The sequence below is a fragment of the Leptidea sinapis genome, chromosome 17 (genome assembly GCF_905404315.1).
Source record: "Leptidea sinapis chromosome 17, ilLepSina1.1, whole genome shotgun sequence".
NCBI lineage: Eukaryota > Metazoa > Arthropoda > Insecta > Lepidoptera > Pieridae > Leptidea > Leptidea sinapis.
This window is the reverse complement of record NC_066281.1, coordinates 13,959,643-13,981,400: the sequence shown is the minus strand read 5'-3', so window position 1 is coordinate 13,981,400 and position 21,758 is coordinate 13,959,643. Positions and strand designations below refer to the sequence as shown.

Below are 21,758 nucleotides of genomic sequence, written 5' to 3'. Positions count from 1 at the left end.
CCCCCTAATCCTCTAGGAACTCCTCGTGCTTAGGTGCGTGTTACCTCCTCTTGGCGTGTGTAGGAAAAGGATTAACCTGATTCCTGCCGCCGAATTCCATCTTCGCACGACACGCCACAAGTTAGGATATCATCCCCACCATCTGGATGTGTGGCGGTCCTACACAATGAGGTTGTCAAGGAGCTTTCTTCCACGTACTACAAAGCTGTGGAATGAGCTTCCTTGTGCGGTGTTTCCGGGACGATACGACATGGGTTCTTTCAAAAAAAGCGTGTACACCTTCCTTTAAGGCTGTAAATGCTCCTGTGATTCCTCTGGTGTTGCAAGAGAATGTGGGCGGCGGTGATCACTTGATATCAGGTGACCCGTACGCTCTTATGTCCTCCTATTCCATAAAAAAAAGGGAAAAGGATATATGCGTTGCGTTACACCGAGAACTTATTGCTCATTACGCGAGGCGATTAGATCGTTGATCACTGATGAAGTCTTAATTTACTTATATTATATTAAGCGTATATTATGCTTATATTGCAATTTGTGTGCGAGCTGTGTTGCTCGGTGACAATTCGGTTATATTATTATGTGGCGCAAGAGACAACTGTCATTGCAACAACATGCGTCTGTTGTCTATGGTATCTTTCAATGTTTTTCTTTTCTTTCTACAGGGCACCGTACGTACTATAATTTGCCATAACCAAATTACAAGAAAAGAGAATAGATAATTGCGGCGCATCCACAAGGCCTGGGTCTTATTTTAATAAATTCGAAAAATTATGGATTATTCTCTATGTAAAACTCAGTGAATCACAAAAATATTTGACTGTGTGTAGAGATTTGAATATTAATGTTTTTGAAAAAACTTCATTGGCAATTAAATATTTAATTTTGTTTACATCACTTTCTTTTATAGTCATTTCTTTTTATGAAAATAAGGGACAAGACGAGCAGGACGTTCAGCTGATGGTACTTGATATGCCCTGCCCATTACAATGCAGTGCCGCTCAGGATTCTTGTAAAACCCCGAAAATTCTGAGCGGCACTACAGCTGCGCTCGTCACCTTGAGACAAGATTAAGTCTCATTTCCCCAGTAATTTCACTAGCTACGGCGCCCTTCAGACCGAAACACAGTAATGCTTACACATTACTGCTTCACGGCAGAAATTTATGGAGCCTACTATTGCGAGATTAAATCAACCTGTCTCGATAACATATTCAGTGATCTTTAAGAGTCCAAACTCTTTAAGTGTTATACAAAAGTTAGATTCAGATCATTGTGGTATGTTTAAATTATTGTAAAAAGAAACATGAAAAAATTATAAATTGTATATTATATAGACCAGTTCCAGTCAAAAAAATTTGGATATGCTTTGTCAGTTACTTTGTCATGCACCCAACGTGATTTTCGTGATTGGTTCTCAGCATGACATGATTACGGTAATTAGTTCGCGCGCTTGACATATTGTCAATGTTTGTCAGATACGTGGACGATGTACGTTTTATGTATGAAGGGATCAGTCATAATAAAAGATATTGATTTTAGAACTATACAATATGTAAGTTAGATGAGCGTATACCTTCGTAGCGTATAAAAAAAGGGCGTACACTTTTCTAAAAGCCCGGCAACGCTTCTGAGATTCGTCTGGTTTTTTTTTTTATTTATCGAAATACATATTTTACAAAATGTGAACAAACAAGATACATTGTAAAAAGCACAGAGGTTTGACCTCAATGCATTTTCTTAGTTTACGCCTTATTTCAGTTTTTTTACAAAATAAATATAATCTTAACATTAAATTCTATACCCACATACAATTATTAATATCTATAGAAAGTAACCTACAAGAAATCAGACAGGAGAATAAGGGCGGCGGTGATCACATCATCGGGTGTTCGGTTCACCTGTACGCTTGTTTTTCCTCCTCCTCCATGAACAATATGTACCTAAATCATTTTAGAATACAGTATTTTCTTTAATAAACGCAAGCGTTACACATTGAAATAAAATACTTTCTAAAGGATGAAAATTAGCTCCTGCAAAGGTCACGAAACGGCGGGTTAAATAAATAAATTATAAGAAACGTTTTATTAACGTAAATAGCTTAATATAAATTACAGTTACAATTTACATAAACATTTTAGAATGTATTTTTTCAAAAGAGTGAGATTCGAGTGTTACCTGAATTTAAATGATTATGTTATTCAATATTTGTATCGTATCATATTTTAATATCTTTTGAGTTTTTACATTATTGTACAGCATGGAAACATTTTATCAAACAAACCTAAATGCACGTGTTGACAAAAATATATGAACAACTACTCACCCACCCACTGAATTACCCACAAATTTTACGTCAATTTAAAAGAAAATTATGTAAAGAGTTGAAAAAAATATGTTTGCGAGTTAAAATATGTTTCCCCTGTTGTGACTGACTTCTCAGTCAGTTATTAGGGTTCCCAGGTGTAAATGTTGTGTAGTCTAAAAACATCTCTATCCATTTTCAAAAGAACTATGTTGGTGTCCTCCATATTATTTTGTCGTTTTTTATTGCAGTTTGATGAGATATAAAAGAAAATCTGCAAAGAACTCTGAAATACATACACGCACACACACTCACGCCTGTTTCCCTTCGGGTAGGCAGAGACAACAGAACCAAACTCTGAAGTATATATATCTCGGGGTTATCAATACATTCCAAAATAAAATAAAATTAAAGATTTTACAAAAAAAGTTAAAGCATCTGTTGTAATTCAATAAAGAAGGTTAAGACGATTTCACAGGGCGAGAAAGTGTAATATGCGTGATGATAGGGAAACTAAAGCGTGTACTACATATTATTATATATTATGATCTGATTCGGAATCTGATGAAGGCATTAATTTATACATTTATAAAATATCATTAAATATATAGGGTAATTATATCTACGTTATTAGAATTAGTTCGTAATCATTTATTTTGATTCAATAAAAGAATTAATAGATAGGTTCATTGACTAGAAAAATCTGTAGGTCGGTCAGATTATTTATAATTTAATTTGATTAATTTGTGGTTAATCGGCTTATATGTGTACAACATGTTGCGAAATTGAAATGGGAATGGGCTGGCAATGTCGCCCGCAAGCACGGCTCGTGGTGCAAGGCAGTGATAGAATGGAGACCGTGGGGTGAGAAACGCCCGAGAGGAAGACCGCAGATGCGTTGGTACGACGATATCAAAAGACTGGCGGGAACAAAGTGGTTGGAAAGACCGGAAAAGATGGCATAAGCTGATGGAGGCCTACACCTTAGAGGTTGTGAACGGCTAAAGAAGAAGAAGATCTGTACACACTTCGTATGTGTTACCAAAACAATAAAATAGGAACCAAGAAAAATAAAGATAAAAAATGTAGCTGTAATTATACAGATACGGAGAAGGCAACGATGTTAGAATTAGTAAACAATTAAAATGTAATTAATATAAGATTTGCTGCACGTTGCGAGATTTAAATGTATTTAGTAACAAAATTATTTATTTTTGTTACAAAAACATTAGAAAATTAACAAATAAACTAAAAAAATCCATAAATTCAAGTGGTGTCAGGACCTGGCAACAACCACGACACTTGTATGAAACTATCAAGCAGCGATCTAAAAAGAACATCGCCAAAGAAAATGTAGAAATAAATTATTTCTTACTAAACATATTACAGTTGGATGAAGGCAGCGCAGGACCAATCGTCGTGGAAATCTTTGGGGGAGGCCTTTGTCCAGCAGTGGACGTCTTCCGGCTGATGATGATGAAACATACTACTTCAGTTCCATCCATACTAATATATTAAATGCAAAAAGTAACTGTCTAATGTCACATAATTATTGCTTGTATTAATATTAGTATTCTTTTATTTTTTCACATTTTGGCCAAATAGCGTTTCCAAATACAATACAGTTTCTTTCGTAAGGTGAAATCGCATTCGAAACTGGCTGTCGTCGCACTTTTTTTTCACCGAAAAAATATGTTTACAATGTAATATTGTACAGTTAAACTTATTATTTAATAGCCTGAGAGCGGTCACTCCATTCCCAATCTGTGGTATCATTAAAAAAGTCATTTATGTTATAGTAACCTTTACCGCACAAACGTTTTTTAACAATTCTTTTGAATAACGTAATTCTTTTGTTTTGAACATTTTCTGGGAATTTATTGTAAAAGGATATACATCGCCCCACAAAAGACTTACTAACTCGACTTAGTACTAGGCATAATTCAGTTTATGTCTGTTCCTTTTTTTTTACATGAGAAGGGTTCCTGGTGCTATCATTATGGTTATGTCAGTTTCTAGCAAATTCACTTATGTGCCTATGTGATATGTGATAATGTTATGTATGTTACATTACATTATCAAAAATATATCGAGAAGCAATAGTCAAGATGTTAACTTCTTTGAATTTTGCTCTCAATGATTCTTTAAGACCTAGGTTATAAATAGCGCAAATAGCCCCTTTCTGCAGCACAAATATTGTATTAATATCGGCAGCGTTGCCCCATAGCAATATACCATAGGACATAATACTATGGAAATAACTAAAGTATACTAGTCGCGCCGTATATATGTCAGTTAATTGTCTTATCTTTTTAACCGTGTATGCTGCAGAACTAAGTCTGTTCGCCAATCCTTCAATATGGGGGCCCCATTGTAATTTGGAATCTAGAGCTATGCCAAGAAATATAGCAGATTTCATCGGTTCTATCACCTCTCCATTTAACAAAACACTTGCATCTACTTTTACGGCAAATTCATTATATTTAGTTATTTGCGCAAACCAGTACACGATGTCAGATAGAATATCGTTTACTTCGTCATAAATGGCTTGGTTTCTTTTCACTTTGAAAACCTGTGAAGTGTCGTCCGCAAACAATACTACCTTATGTTTTTTCTTTTTAAGATTAGGAAGATCATTTGTAAAGATAAAGAAGAGGAACGGTCCAAAAATAGATCCTTGTGGTACCCCCATACTGAGAGGAGTCCCAGGAGATCTCCTGCCATTCAAGTCGACCTTCTGAATTCTATTGTTTTGATATTAAGTCAGTAGATCGAGCGCAGTTCCTTTTATGCCATACTGGTATATCTTCCTGACCAGCGTTGAATGTTGAACACAATCAAAAGGCTTAGATAAATAACAGAAGATGCCAAGTGCACTTTGCGATTCCTCCCGGCATCAAAAATATTCTTGATGAGCTCAACACCTGCATCCGTTGTTGAACGTCCCCTAATAAAACCAAATTGTTTCAAATTAAGTAACTTATGAGTAGATTAGTTCCACTTGTTTTGAGAAACACTTAAATTTCACCTTTGGAATTACCAAATTGCATTTTATGAATCTAAAAAATTAGAGAAAAGAACTTAGCTGCTTACGATAGTTTAAAAATGTTTGCAATACGTCATGTTTGTTTTTCCTTGCAAGTGTGTTGAAAAAGTGCGTATAAAATTCGTGAGCAACTTACTCACTAGTTTTTTCTTTCTTTGTTATTGGATTTGCCGGCCCCTAGAGCTCCGATGCATGACGAGAAGGACTGGAATGGTCCAGTTATATCCTGCAACAGAACGAGCTGGTTAGGCTCAGCAGATCGTGTTATCACACATTTATAATTGTAGGAAGTTGGCGGAAGAGGTCATATGGACTGTCATGGGCGGGATTCTCGTTGTTGACATCTGCTTGAGGATGTATCTTGACGTAGCCTCTGGATATGAATATTAGTCTATTGTTGGTACGCGCAACCGCAATAGAAGCCGCGCGCCGCTAGTAGCGTGTATATAAATAGCCGGTAAGTTGTGACATACTTGATTGTGGTGTAAATATAACGGGCGGCGAGACAAAGCCGCCGAGAGAGGAGGCCCCGCGCGGCGCCCCCTCCCCCCCCCCTGCTCGCCGCCCCCGCGCCGCAGCGGCCGCGTGCGTCGCTAATTATAGCGCGCTATACATAGCCGTGAGTCACGCTTTCGCCCCGCACACCGCGCCGGCCTCGTGCATGGTGCACGGGCCACGGACCACGGTGACCTACTTCTGACGCAAGATTCCGTTCATCAGTTCACCTTTGAACCTCTCACCCTTACCACTGCAACTTCAGACGAATCAATCCCAGCAGACGGCGCCTATTTCTGCCGTGAAGCAGTTATGTGTAAACTTTACTGTGTTTCGATCTGAAGGGCGCCGGAGCTAATGAAATTACTGGGCAAATAAGACTGAACATCTGACGTCTCAAGATGTCGAGTGCATTTGTAGTGCCGCTCAGAATTTTTCAAGAATCCTGAGCGGCAATGCATTGTAATGGGCAGGGCGTATCAATTACCATCAGCTGAACGTCCTGCTCGTCTCGTCCCTTATTTTCGTAAAAAAAAGACATGGCTTCAGTATGAAAGGGCCGCGCTACTCCGTTGACTACTTTTTTAGTATAATTCTGCCATGATCCATCGTGGAGTCGCATCTAATTTTGTAATGGCCGAACAACCTGCAGGGGGCTTTAGCGTATGTGAATATAATAGTTTGGGTACAGTACCTTTGCCATTTTAAGTAGGAGTACATAAAATATAAATTATAAAGAACTTAAAGAAACTCTGATACTATATGATACATTAATTACACGATACCCTTGAACGTCTCTAAGTCATATCAGTTCGGGAAAACTGCAGCCGGTAATTATTGATAACACAAATTGGCTGTGCGAGGCAAGAAGTTACTAACAAACCCGCGCAGTTGTAGAATGCCAAACGTCAACACGATGCGGATGAAATTTCGTATTTTGTCCTGTGAGCACCCGCGATGTATGCGGTAGAAGATCCAGAGAGAACCCATATCTATGCACCGCCAAATAATCAAGCGGAAATGACTTCATCGTCTATAATTCCAGTCGCTAATTTTAATAAAATTTTACACACCTTATCTTGCCCCAAACAAGGCATAGCTTGTACTATGGGTACATGACAACGATATATTTAATACAATATGCTTACTTAAACATACATAAATACAGATAAACATCCATGACTCGGAAACAAACATCCTTATTCATCACATAAATGATCGCACCTACCGGGATTCGAACCCGGGACCGCTAAACATTCGGCTATATGGGTCGTCTTACTAATTAGTATATAATTTACACACAACATTGTTGTATAAGTAGGAACATTATATGGGCAATTTTACTTGTTATTGTATATTGTACGCAAAGAAGTTTTAATGTAGTGAGACACAGGTCAGTCATAAATTATTTAAAAAGCATGCTTAATTAAAAGTACAAATGGGGATTTTGGAAATATTCCCTCCAAATTTTTACGAGCTGATATAAATTATTGAGTGTCATTAGAAATTACTAAGTCGGGAAAATATGCGAGCGATGCCGACTTCATACAGGATATAACGATGAAGACTCCGCTAAAGTACTAACTTTGAGGGATGAAGAAATAATTGGTCGCTCTTTGACGGCTGTTACGCAACAAAACGTGAAAGTTTAAATTGAACAAAGTAGGCTAATTTCAATACAAAATTTTCAGCACATACCTACTTAAGATTGCATAGGGAAGTTTTCATGAAATTCCTCCATAACAGCCATCGAGTACGACCATTTTTTTACTTAGTACCCCAATGATAGACGACCAGGATTAAATTCGTTATGGCATAGGTAGGTGGTTGCATTAGAATGGCCTTCTTCCATAAACACTTGTTGAAGTCAATCAAATGACTCGTCTGGTTTAAAGCCATATTTGAAATCAAAAAAATCATGGCACGAACACGTTTCTGAAGTAGATCTATTTTACAATATGCCACGATACTTAAATTAAGCCCTCAAAATTCAAGGGCTATTTGTACTTGTCACGATGTTATTTTTTAATTACATTACATTAAAATATTTGAAATTGAACCATCCATCCACCATTTTATTATCATCTATATATTCATCATAATAGTGATAAAATATTTAATAACAGTAAAAACGTCGAAAACAATTACAAACCGTAAATCAATGCAGAATCAACCTATAGTCTATTTTTCCTTACTTGTCTTAAATAGTGAACAAAGACGACTTTGAATGAAATTCACTTATTTTCGGACAACCATATTTTAGATTTCTCTTCATCATTTATAACTATTTCAGGAAAACACACGCAATGAATTACACAAATAAAAGCTATAAATTAATGTTTTAAATGCATTATATTTGCTAAGAAAAATAAAAAATTACAGAGCAAACTTTCACAGATAACATATCAACATAAGATTTTGACGTTTGGCTATAGAGATGGTACATTTAGAATGAATTATCGAGAATGGAAACTGAAATTTTATTTTGTTTAGGGCTTGGCACCGACTTCAAACCTAATAATAGGTACCTACCACATACAAATAATAGTAATATAAACATTAATGGTGTTGGGTTTGCATACTAGGTGTATTCAATTATGACTTATTTACGTTATTTTATACTATTTAGTTTCTGAAGTCGGTTTTTACGTAGTGTATGCGCTGGATCTAGTTGAAAATTGAATTAGGGAGCCGGTGTAAGGAAAGAAGAGAGAAGGACTTGCCAGAGCAGCAGCGATTCTTCCACCACGTGCCGGGTCGCGAATTTCCCTCTTTAGTTTATAGGTGTTTTCTTTGAGTGGCCATTATTTCTTCCCGAATCCAATAATAATATAACTAGGGATCACAAGACACTTGATCACGAGATTACACGTAAGCAGACGAATTAATGAGTTATCACGCCGTTGACAAGTTCAATACTAATTACTCCTCGCGGAACGCAACGATCAGCTGCGCTCGCGCTACTCCATAAGTGGGAGGGAGAGGGTGCAGGTAGGAAAGAGAAGGAATTAGTGCAACTCTTTGTGCACCCACAATATTCAATTTATTAATAATTTAATTCATTAATTTGGCGACTGTTTCACTGTTTACAAAAACCTTGTTTCATTAAATATAATACTGTCACTTTCTTTTTCATTTTGACAGTCAAAGATAGTATGTGATATAACGAAATGAACTTTAACGACCATTCCCAATATCCGGTTGTGGCCTACCTACTTGTGATAAAAAATCGTAACTATCGTTGACTATTCTGTCCCAAATAACATATTGACGTTAACTCATCTATTCACGCTATCTGTCAATGGGACGACGAATAGCTACCAAGGATAGAAGTTTGTATGGAAATTACAACAGTGAACTGGCGATGAGAATGACTTATCGGGTATATTGGGACAGCTTTACATTATTGACAGCTAATTACTGACTATGTAGTAATTTATCTTTAGATAGCTATCTGTAGATAGTATATTGGGAAAGGCCGTAAACATGCTTCCTGCAACTGACGGTATGACATATATTTATGTCATAAGGTGTTTTTCTTTTCTTTTTTATATTCATAGTACCGAGCTAACTTTCAAAATAGTACGAAAGTTAAACGTTCTTAACACTGTCATACGAAGACCGCTCTACACAGTTTTTTTTATTTTTTTTTACTTTTTTTATTTTTATTTTATTATGATTCAGCATTAAAAAATACATAAAACTTAAAATTTTCACCTGTCTACGATCAACAGCTATTTTGTTTCGCGATTTTAATATTATTCTATTCCATCCACAGATACGCAATAGATTTGCCATCATGCAACTAATATAATTATTATTCTAGGACGATAAATTTTATGTGTGATGTATTTGGTAGGTCTTTGAATCGGTCGTCATCTATTTATTATACCCCAAAAATTTTAATTATTGAATTTTTTATTACTTTATTTGGCAATACAACGTTTGCTGGGTCAACTAGTAATACTATAATAATACCTATAGACACACTTTTACACAAATTATCTTGCCCCAAACTACGCATAGGCTATGGCTATTAAGTAATATGTAGTATATTATGATATAAGTGAGATAAGTACTCCATTATACACGAGGCTGTAGGTTGCAGTAATTGTAAATCAGCCGAGTGTCTAGTGAGCAAGCTGCTCACGAGTTTCATTCGTACTTTTTAACACACTTGCGAGGAATTAAAAACATGTATTGGATAAATTCTACCTCCAGCTTCCTCACTGGGCGCAGCACACAGGTTCTTGTCGACGGTTATTGCACGAACCCGAAGCCCGTGAACGCTGGAGTGCTCCAACGCTGTGTTCTATCTCCTACATTATTTCTGCTGCATATCAATGATATTTTAACCTACCAACATACACTGCAATGCAGACGACAGCACTGGTGATCGCGAAATCGTCGACAAGTGCCGGGAGAAACATGTGTCTTCTATCGAGGTCTCTCTTTAGAAGGTCGGAAAAGGGTAATTTTAACCTTGGCCAATTTAACCCCCAGATTAGTCAAGTTTGCGCGTTTACCACAAAAAAAAAACCCATTTGTCGTATTACCGCTCTTCGACAACAATCCTCGCCTAGTATCGGAATAATGGGTCTCGAAATCTCGAGTGATTGCCAATTTCGTGGCCATCTGGAGGGCAAAGCCAAATTGGCTTCGAAGAAACTGGGCTTCATTAATAGAGCACGACAATACTTTAAGCCGGCCCACATTCTAGCGCTCTACAAAGCGCAGGTCCGGCCACACATGGAGTATTGCTGTCATCTCTGGTCTGGCGCACCCCAGCATCGGCTCCATCCATTTGACTGCGTGCAACGCAGAGCAGCTCGAATTGTCGGGGACCCAGTGTTCTGTGAACGGCTGGATCACTTGGCGTTGCGTAGAGACGTCGCTTCATTCTTTTACCGCATTTATCACGGGGAGTATTCCGAAGAGCTGTTTCACGTGATTCCTCCTTCGCACGACACGCCACAAATTAAGATACCATGACCACCATCTGGATGTGTGGCGTTACTTCACAGTGCGGTTTTCAAGGAACTTTCTTCCTCGTACTACAAAGCTGTGGAATGAGCTTCTTTATGCGGTGTTTCCGGGACGATACGATATCGGTAGCGTACACCTTCCTTAAAGGCCGGAAACGCTGCTGTTATTCATCTGGTGTTGCAAAAGAATGTGGGCGGCGGTGATCATTTAACATCAGGTGACCCATAGCTCTCGTTTGTCCTCCTTTTCCATACAATTTTTTTATCGATTTTTCAATCCTTATGAGCAGATTTCGTAAGAACTAAGTGTGCTTAAAGTGTTCATACAGGAAAGGTAGGCCAGTGCTGGGCCTGGGTGTAGTGCGCGGCATAACAGTGAGGCTGTGTATAATTAGAACCCATCCTCATGGAAATGTTTGGGGGAAGCCTTTTTCCAGCAGTAGACGTGTTCCGGCTGATGATGAGTGTATCGTTACAGAGATGGCGCACGAGAGCAGCGCGGCCGGGGGCGGCACGGAGCGCTCCCTGCAGCAGCCGGCGTCACCGCCGCTGGCGCCGCGCCTGCCCGCCGATACCAGCTTCCACCACCAGATCATGCAGGTGAGCCCGGCGCCGACACCTTATACTACCAATCTCTATCGCTCAATCGCCACTAAACTGTCCACAGCGAAATTATAAACGTGGTCAAACCTATGTTAATACACCACCACTCTTTATTAAAAGAGACATTGGCACTTTTCTGTATTCATGCATTATTTTGGAATTTCACTGCAGGGATCTGATCTCGTTCCAATGTTGATTACGTTTTACGTTAATAAAAATATATGTTTAACATGGAACACTCTTGGCGACAAGAAACTTTGGAAAGAATCAGAATAGATCTGATTCTTTTAAAAATTTCACTTAATACAACAAGACAGAGACCAAATCTAAGATTAGAGTGTTACAAATAAATGTTTAAAGTATTTCAAAGCAAACTCAGCCTTAGTTTGTGCATTTTACAAAGACAATCACTGCCACAACAATTGATGCCACCCCGGACGCGGGAGAAGACTGTACAGAGTACACACACATATTGAACTACACGCGGCCGGCGTGAGCTGCTCGCTTACATACTGTTTGATCTGAGATGATATCACACAGGGAACATCTCTCACTAATTTAAAAAACAAATTAGAAATATTCATTGACCACGTGTTAATTGTTATCTGTGACCGAAGAAGCAGTGTCAGCCGGGCCGTCTCTTTTTTTTTAATGAAAATAAGGGACGAGACGAGCAGGACGTTTAGCTGATGCCGTGCAGATACAATGCAGTGCCGCTCAGGATTCTTGAAAAACCCAAAAATTTTGAGCAGCACTGCAATAGCGCTCATCACCTTGAGACATAAGATGTTAAGTCTCATTTGAGAAATAATTTCACTAGCTACGGTGCCCTTTACACCGAAACACAGTAATGCTTACACATTACTGCTTCACGGCAGAAATAGGCACCGTTGTGATATCCATAATTCTGGACGGCATCCTGTGAAAAGGATCCTCCCACTGGTCTCTGACTGGAATAAAGTATGAGAACATCGAGAACGCTAGGTGATAATGCATTTTTTATCTGTTCGGCTATTGCGAGATGAGCTTCGAGCCGGGAGCGCGCCCGAGTGTTTCCGTGACCTTTTCATGTTGCAGCACTGCTTGTTTAAAAATGTTGCGATATTTTTAAAAATTTCCGAGAACTCGATATAAATAGCTGATGCCGCATTTACCCGCCGCGGCCGCGCGCCTCGCCCACCTATCTATAGCGGCGCGTCTGTTTGTACTATATTTACCGCCTCCCGTAATGACCCTAGACGAGCACTGGGACGGAGCCGATGGCTGGTTCCTGAGCCATGAGACGGCTCACTCAATCTCCTGACCTGTTAATAAATCCATGTATATATATAATGAAAATGGTATTTGTTTGAGGCTCTTTAAGACGTAAACTACTAATCGGATCGACATGAAACTACCACCATTCGATGCTAAATTTATCTCAGATGGTTTATTCCCTACTTTTTTTTATTGATTAATTTATTTCCTTTTAAAATTGGCCCACCGAACCGGACGGGAACAGCTAGTAATATTATATATGTAATAATAATCTTTTATTACCAAAATTAAGATACATACAAAGTAATTAAAGTTAACACAATACACTTAATCTTAATTGTGAATATTTGAGTACATTGTAGTCTATTTGTACTGAATGGTGGCTCTGCACTAAGCATGCTGCTTGTGACACAGAAGCCGGGAAGCACAGATAGTAGAAAAATAATATTAAATTAGTAAAATAAGCAAACTTAACAAACAATAATCTTTGCTTTATTGATGTAATTACTAAGTTAGGCAGTGATCAGGACGGCCATGATTTCGAACACATACAAACAGGGTTTCAAGCGCTTAAGGCCTAACGCAGATGACACACTTTTCTGTTATCGAGTCTGCATTGCGCGCAAAATGTCTGTGGCACATATTTCACAGACTCAACGCACATGACGTACACTTTTGCTCATTTTGTCGGCAGAACTGTTGGGATATACACGCAATGGAAGTACAGAGATTGCGGTGTATTATTTTGTACCTACTTGAGATATAAAAAAGGAGAAGAACAGAGAATTTTAGGTTCATCCTAATCTTTCAGAACGATTATTAAAGGGATTTTTTCATATTAAACATTTAGTTCTAAAACTAAATCCTAGTAAATTGGCACACTTCATACCACAATTTTCTTTTTAAATTTCTGTCATGATACTCTGCCAAAGATGTATCATACAGCGCTGGTCTGTACTCTATTTCTTCAACATCGATACATCGATGTCTAGGGCCATAATACAAGTCTATCACTAGCAAGTGCAGACGACAGACTAAAGTGAGCGTTGGCTGCGCTAGTACGTGTTAACCCGAACTGGCGCACTTTTGTGCGGCGCGGTGCGGCGCGGTATGTCAGATCCACGAGGATATTTTGTCGGTCAGACTTTTTTCGGTACTGCATATAATTCTATGTTTTATTATCACAGACTAAAAAGTGCGTCACGGATAGTCTGTCGTCTGCGATAGGCCTAAGGCTTAATCGAACGGAGTTAGTTTGGTAACCTCTCTGGCTTCAACATCGCCATACTTTTAATACAGAATCAAAAGCATTTTAATTTATTACAAACATAATACAATTTTCATTACAATACTACGGCATTGTGTAATATTTATATAAAGACAACCCAACTATTTGATTTTTATGATGTTATTTGAAAATTAATACTCATTAAATGCAAAAAAAAATTGATGCCTCTAGTTACGCAGGCCCAACACGGCTAAACCTGCATACGTTGCCACCCCGTACCTCGACGTAGTGCTGATCGAGCACCCATTGTCTTTTAGATTTCTTTAGTTTAACTGTAATATTGTTTAATCAGTCTTGTTCCAATTTACCTGTGAGTAACATTAAATATTGTTAAATAAAGTGCGTTTTTAAAAACTTAATTCCCGACGCCCGATACATAACTGGCGCAGTCGAGTAGTCTCGTGGTAGCTTCTTTTAACGTCGGTATAAAATCTTCCGAGTGTAAAGTAGCTGTGGTTTTCGAAACCGCAAGAATTAAAGAACCTCGTCGGTCGTTGGGACATCATCATCAACGCGCACGGAGACCCGGAACATTGGGAATTCACGCGCTGGGCAAGACTCGACCGCAGATGCAGATGCTGATTTGGTGAGTACTCTCGCTTTTCAAGTATCCTGCTGTATCTACTGTCCTAGAATTATATATATATTTTATTATAAAATTTAAAGAACGTTGCGTACAGCTAATATCGCTAAATAACGGGGTACACTTACTTAGTGACAAGAAAGGTGTATGTAGGTGATAAGTACCGAGTATTAGAACAATAGTGTAATCCGAAACGCAATGTCTTTCAGTGAATGTGATAAGGATTTTAAATTCCTTGCCGATTTATTACCACGGTATGATGGGAACCCAAAGTTATTAAACTTTTATATTAGAGAAGTAGAGAATATTGTACAACTTTTAAGTGAACCCTTCCGGGTTCACCCGGCATTTATATGTTTATTGGAAAGTAAGTTAGGAGGTGTCGCTATTGATGCGATAGCCTACGAAGAGTCGTTAATAACGTGGGACTCCATTAAAACGCTCTAATTAGACGTTTAGGAGAACCGCGCAACGAAATCCAGGTAATGCAGGAGCTCACGCGGACCCGTAGGAATAAATACGAAGATGCGGAGACATTTGGCAAACGACTTCGTGAGTTGTTAGATACTCTGTACTCGGTCGGTAAACACGGAGACCGTTTGTATTATGAGGAAATGGTTATAGAGCAATATACCAATCAATTAGACATCAATGTTTTATAAAGAGCTAGAATAAGTAAACCGTTAACATAAGAGTCAGCAATTATGGCAGCAAGGCAGGAAGAGGCTACGCTCGTCCACAGTAAACCTTTTTATAACGGGTCACCTACTTCCCATTTTAAGCAAAAGGATGCCTCTAGAGTTTCGCAACAGCGGAATATTCCATCAAGGAATTTTATAGGGACGCAACCTCAGCACCACCAGCCTTCTAATAACGTAAATCGTCAAAATATGTCTATACCCCCTACACATAATTTTAAGAGAAACTCAGGTAATTTTAGGAATAATAATAGCGCGAATTTTAGGCAATTTAATGTACCTCAAAGACAGGTAACATCTAAAATAAGTTCAGATGTTACTATGCGGGCCGTGAATAAACCAGAAACGCCCCAGTATGCTGCTCAGAACGTTTTCTATACTCAAGGTCAACCAGTATTATATGGCAATGAATGCAATAGCAACTACAATGAAGGTATACAGGAATACCCATATCATGTAGTACAGGAACCTGAAGAGGAGTACCAGCAGGATTTTCCTCAAACCCAGGAGATGCCAGACCAGACCTAGTGAAAATAAACTTGTTGGTCAGGGATCACCTCCCTTACATAGAAATACCCGAATTAGGAGATAAGTTTCTTATTGACACTGGAGCAAGCCGAAGTGTCATTGCTTCAGGTGCTATGTTTAATACTTATTATGAACCTTATGTGGAATATGAACCCTTTGAAATATCAACGGCTCATAGTGTTTCTCGCCATAATTATGTAATAAACCTTCCCTTACCACCAATTTATACCTTACTATATTATTATATGAAAATAGCCCAAGTCAACAGTCTTTGTAGTCAACCGAAATGGTTTTAAGAATACCCTCAATTTTATTACTGACCGCTCAAGTACTAACCAGTAATATGTATGATAGACAAATGTTATTTATTTTCTCGTAGAACTGTTAATTTTTTTTTCCATAACTTAAATTCTCATATACCCTTTTATGTATTGAAGTTACTGTAAAAACAATATACATATCTGGAAGTAACTTATGTAGTATTAAAATACAGGCCCGGCCTAGTTTAATGCTAGTGACAACTAAAATAATATAAAATATTTTAACTAACTATTAGAAACACTACTTATCCTCACCTACGGGATTAGTGGTGCGATTATTTTCAAAAGCATTGTGAATATTTGAAAATTATTTTGATTTATTTGGTGTTGTTTGTCCAGAAAAATGTCGTGTATGTTCCATTACTTGTATTGTTATTATAGTATAATAATATTAAGTAGAATTAAGTGGACTAAGTAATGTATGAAGGATTTATAATAAAGATTACGAAATTAAAAAAAAAAAAAAATAATATTAAACTTAGTCATAAATTTCTTATATTTGATTTCGATCCTAAATATAGAGGTCTTATAGATTGTGACTTATTGAGGTCACTAAAAAGTACAATAGATTTAAATAAAAATATATTGCGCACATCGGCGGTAGATATCCCGATCTACCTAAATAAACCAATTAGGAAAATTAACATAGGTCCTAAATGTGAAAAATTGGTTCATGTGAAAACACATCACATCGACGGCCAATATTTACAAGAAAACCTTTTTTTATTGGTCGGAAGACTTAGCCACCCGCAGCCTTTGTGACGGTAAAAAATGGTTCCTTCAAAACCACGGTTATAAACTATAATAACGGAAATAAATTTATCCCAGTTGAAACCAATATTAAGTTAGTGAAATTATCCGAAAATCTTGAAACAAGTAAAATAAATTCGTTAAAAGTAAATCCAGATGTGGACAAAATATTAAAAGAAAATTTAAATCAAATACGTACAAATCACATGAATGAGGAAGAAAAAAGGTAAATAACAAAAATATGTTATCAATATCGTGAAATTTTCTATTCAGTACACATACCCTTAACTTTCACTCATGCTGTGAAACACGAACTAAGATTGACAAATAACAACCCTATCTTTGTTCGTAACTACAGACAAGCCCCTAACAACGGGACGAAACAAAGAAACAAATTGATAACTTATTACGACAAGGTATCATAAGAGAGAGCATATCACCTTGGTCGTGTCCAACATATATAGTACCGAAGAAACCAGATGCGTCCGGTAAAGTTAAGTGGCGTCTTGTTAAAAAGGCATAAAAGGCATTTATTTTCTCAAAATTGATTCCTTTAGAATTCTTTTTGATGTCATTTCTTATACTACTAGATACTACTACCGCTTCGGAAACAAATGGCGCTCTGAGAGGGAAGAAGCGGCGCAAGAAACTCTCCCAGCATTCTTTTTTTTTTGCGCTCTTTTCAATATAAATATACAATATTGTACAGTCATTTCTATTGCTATAAAATAATCACAATCTAGTCCCAGGTTATAGATTATAGACATCTTAATGATAGAATAGTAGAAGATAAGTATCCCTTGCCTAACATACATGATATACTTGATAGGTTAGGAAGAGCCCAATACTTTACAACATTAGATTTAGCTAGTGGGTACCATCAAGTGGAAATGCACCCTAATGATATAGAAAAGACAGCATTCTCTACAGAGAGAGGGCATTACGAATTTTTAAGAATGCCCTTTGGCTTAAAAAACGCACCAAGTACGTTTCAGAGGCTAATGGACCATATACTAGAGGCCTTAGCAACGTTTATACGTACCTTAATGACGTAATAATAGCTTCTACATCCCTTCAGGAACACATTGACCAACTTAGACAGGTATTTGATAGATTTAAAACTCATAATTTAAAAATACAACTTGAAAAAAAACAAGTGAACTTTTTAGGGCACGAACTAGCGGACGAAGGTCTTAAACCAAATAAAGACAAAATAAAAGCCGTATTAAAGTTCCCATTGCCCCAAAATCAAAAAGAAATAAAAGCTTTTCTTGGACTTGTAGGATACTACAGGAAGTTCATAAAAGATTTTGCTAAACTTACAAAACCAATGACACTTTGTTTAAAGAAACACAGTAGAATTACGCACAACGCTGAATTTATGGATTATTTTAATAAATGTAAACAAATCTTAACAAATGCCCCAATCTTACAATATCCAAACTTTGATGAACCTTTTATAGTAACAACAGATGCATCAGTTGTAGCTCTTGGCGCGGTTTTATCCGAAGGAAAAGTGGGATCAGGTAAGCATCTCGTACGCTTTCCGACACAGAATCGCGTTATTCGACTATTGAAAAAGAATTGTTAGCCATTATATGGGCAACAAAATATTTTAGACCTTATTTATATGGTAACAAATTTACCATTTACACAGACCACAGACCACTCACTTGGCTTATGTCATTAAAATACCCTAATTCTAAGTTGACTCGCTGGCGTCTAAAGCTTGCTGAGTATGACTATAATGTAATATATAAAAAAGGACGTCAAAACACCAATGCAGATGCCATTGTCTGGGGTTAAAATTTTCCATAATAGCATAGGTTCCTTAGCTGTAAATTTTGATGATAATTACGACGATAATATAATAGATAGAATTTTTGAAAATGCACGCAGAGAAAACGAGATGGAGCAATCAGCCCAAAATAATGTGGAAGAACCTGAACCATCCACAAGTAACATTAACTTACCAGTACCTGTACTCTCTCAGGCTGAATCAGACAGCATGAGTGCAGTCACAATTAGTGAGAACCAGTTAATAAGTACAAATCATACCCAACCTGATAATGAAAATGCAGGCATACCAATACTGACAGACGCTATAGACAGACAATTGAAGCAATTTCACATACGATCAACCCCTGGTTTAGAATATAGAGTCGATAATCGCTCTACAAACTCTAAAACAGTCATCAAAGATGTTTTTATTCCGATTAATAATACGGAACAGGAAATTATACGTTTCTTAAAAGAACATAATATAGCAGGTAGAATATTCCATTGCTATTTCTATAATGAAGAGCTATACTTGGCCTTTTCCAGAGTATATACTACAATCTTTAACGATAGAGGCCCAAAATTAATAAGATGCACAACTCGCGTTAGTTTAATTGATAATAAAAATGAACAACAAGAATTAATTAAGAAATACCACGAAGGAAAAACAGCCCATCGAGGTATTCAAGAGACGCATAAGCAGTTACACCGAAATTACCATTGGCCTAACATGTTACTTACGATTCAAAGATATATTAACCAATGTGACATATGTCTTAAAGCGAAATATGAACAAAATCCATTTAACCCAGCTTTAGCATTAACTGATACACCCAGAAAACCAATGGAACACCTTTACATGGATCTGTACTCGACAGGAGGAGTTACATTTCTAACTATAATCTATAATTTTTCTAAATTTGCTCAAGCTATTCCCATCAGTGCATGTAGCAGTGTTCACGTAGCAGACGCACTGTTACAAGTCATATCCACATTGGGACTTCTACACCAAATCACAACAGACTCAGACACAAAGTTTGATAATGATGTAATCAAAGAAATTTGTGCATTACATAATATTCATATACACTTCACAACACCGTATAACTCTAATTCTAATTCACCAATAGAACGGTTACACTCAACTCTTTCAGAAATAATAATAATCATCTTTTGAATTCTAAATTCAAAAGATGACAAATAAGGATGACACAATTGAGACAATAATGAAATACGCACTCATTGTGTATAATAACACTATACACTCAGCTACAAATTACACTCCACATAAAATTCTATTCGGACAGCTCACATGTCAAAGAACAAGGAGGCTGTCATCGCCAACCAAAACGCCGAAGAAATTGCGCTCAAGGTAGGTGAAATAGTATACAAACAAGTAGCTAAGACAGCAAGAAATGATAAAACTAAGCCCGTATTTAAAGGTCCGTATAAAATTATTCATCTTCACCCTAATAACGTAGCGGAGATTATAGGTCCACCCTAACTCAAAATCAATCAGAGTACACTTCAAGCTTCTACGAAAACCTCATCTTGTTTCAGGACCCTCATCTCCGGAGCAATCGTGCTCACAACAACCGCCGACGTAACGCTTGTACCTATAAATGATGAGAACGGAATCCTTTTGCTTAAACAGGGTCAAGTACTACGACAAATCGATTATTTTAATCTTGCATGTGTCTATAATGTCACGTACCTACATTTAACATCAATTAAACTTTTATCTTTATTCGAGAGTGTTAAAGCTGCCGAAAAAGATACATCAATTGGAGACATACATAGATCGTACAAAGATCAAATAATACATAGTTTATCTCTTTTAAGTAAGAAAATTAGTTTTATTATTCCGCACATTAATAGAAGGAAGAGAGGCCTTGTAAATGGTTCAGGCTCTATAGTAAAATCAATCACAGGAAATTTGGATAACGACGATGCACTTAAATTCGAAGCAGAAATTTCTAATATTCATAATAAAGTAAACAATATCGCGAGCACCCAGGGCAATTCCCTGATACTTGCCGAAAATACCATTAAAGAATTTAGCCATCAAATTGAAAAAATAAATTTAAATCAAAATAAATTCCTTCTAACCATCCAAAATCAATCACGGATTAGCGATAAAATTGCCAACCAATTACATTTCTTAGAGATATACGTAGAAATAGACTATAGCTTACAAATTATTTTAGATAAATTAGAAATTTTAGAAAACGCAATGACGTTTGCGCAATTAGGAGTAATGCACCCTAGTATTAAAAGTCCATAATATAACCTTTTAAATGAAATTTCAATAATTCATAAAAAACACAAGTTCTTGCCAGTAGCAGATATAAGTTTAAATAAGATTCATGAGTTGGAAAAATCTATAAAAGTAAAATCATATAGTACGGAACATTCTTTAACTTTTGTCTTAGAAATCCCTTCCATTGATTCTAATATATATGACCTCATCCACATGTACTCCATCCCTAACTCGTCAAACCTAACTATTATTCCAAAATCCAAATACCTAGCACTTGGTAGCGATGAGTACGAATACCTGGAAGGCAAATGCAGAACAATCAACGGAATCACGCAGCTCTGCGAGATGTCCAACACAGCATCAACGAGGGCATCGGAAGATTGTATTATATCGCGAATTCAACACCGCACGTCAAACTGTACATACGCGAAAATGGAAATTAATAAAAGTATAGTGCAGAGGATCAAGGACAATACTTGGATAATTGTCCGGAGAGAAGAAACAGTCATCCACATCAAGTGTTTAGCAAAATCTACATATAAAAAGGCTTCAGGTACATTCCTACTTACCCTTACAGAGGAATGCCAAGTTGAGATACTGAATAAAACATTGAACTCAAACCGCAAAGAAATCACATTTAATGATGTTGTTCCACTGCCTAAAAATATTGAAAAGAGTGTACCAGTACAGTATCATATAAAATTGGAAAATATAGAACTGGACAACCTGCAGCACCTTCTGAAGATAGCCCAAGACATATCTGTCACAGAGGAACCACACTGGGCCACCATTATGTCAACACCAAGTTGGACTACCCTTATCCTATATGGCTTGCTGATTGCTGTTGGAGTCACAAGGATCA

General features: G+C 37.2%; 1 protein-coding gene across 5 annotated transcripts in view; it reads left to right on the top strand.

Annotated features, from left to right (window-relative positions):
* LOC126968898 (histone deacetylase 7-like) overlaps window positions 1–21,758 on the top strand; it is a 110,795-nt gene that overhangs the window by 47,409 nt on the left and 41,628 nt on the right. For all 5 annotated transcript variants that reach the window (XM_050814054.1, XM_050814050.1, XM_050814051.1 and 2 more), the window contains one exon: window positions 11,309–11,430. In XM_050814054.1, coding sequence (XP_050670011.1) covers window positions 11,309–11,430 — 122 coding nt within the window. The remainder of the gene's footprint in view (window positions 1–11,308; window positions 11,431–21,758) is intronic.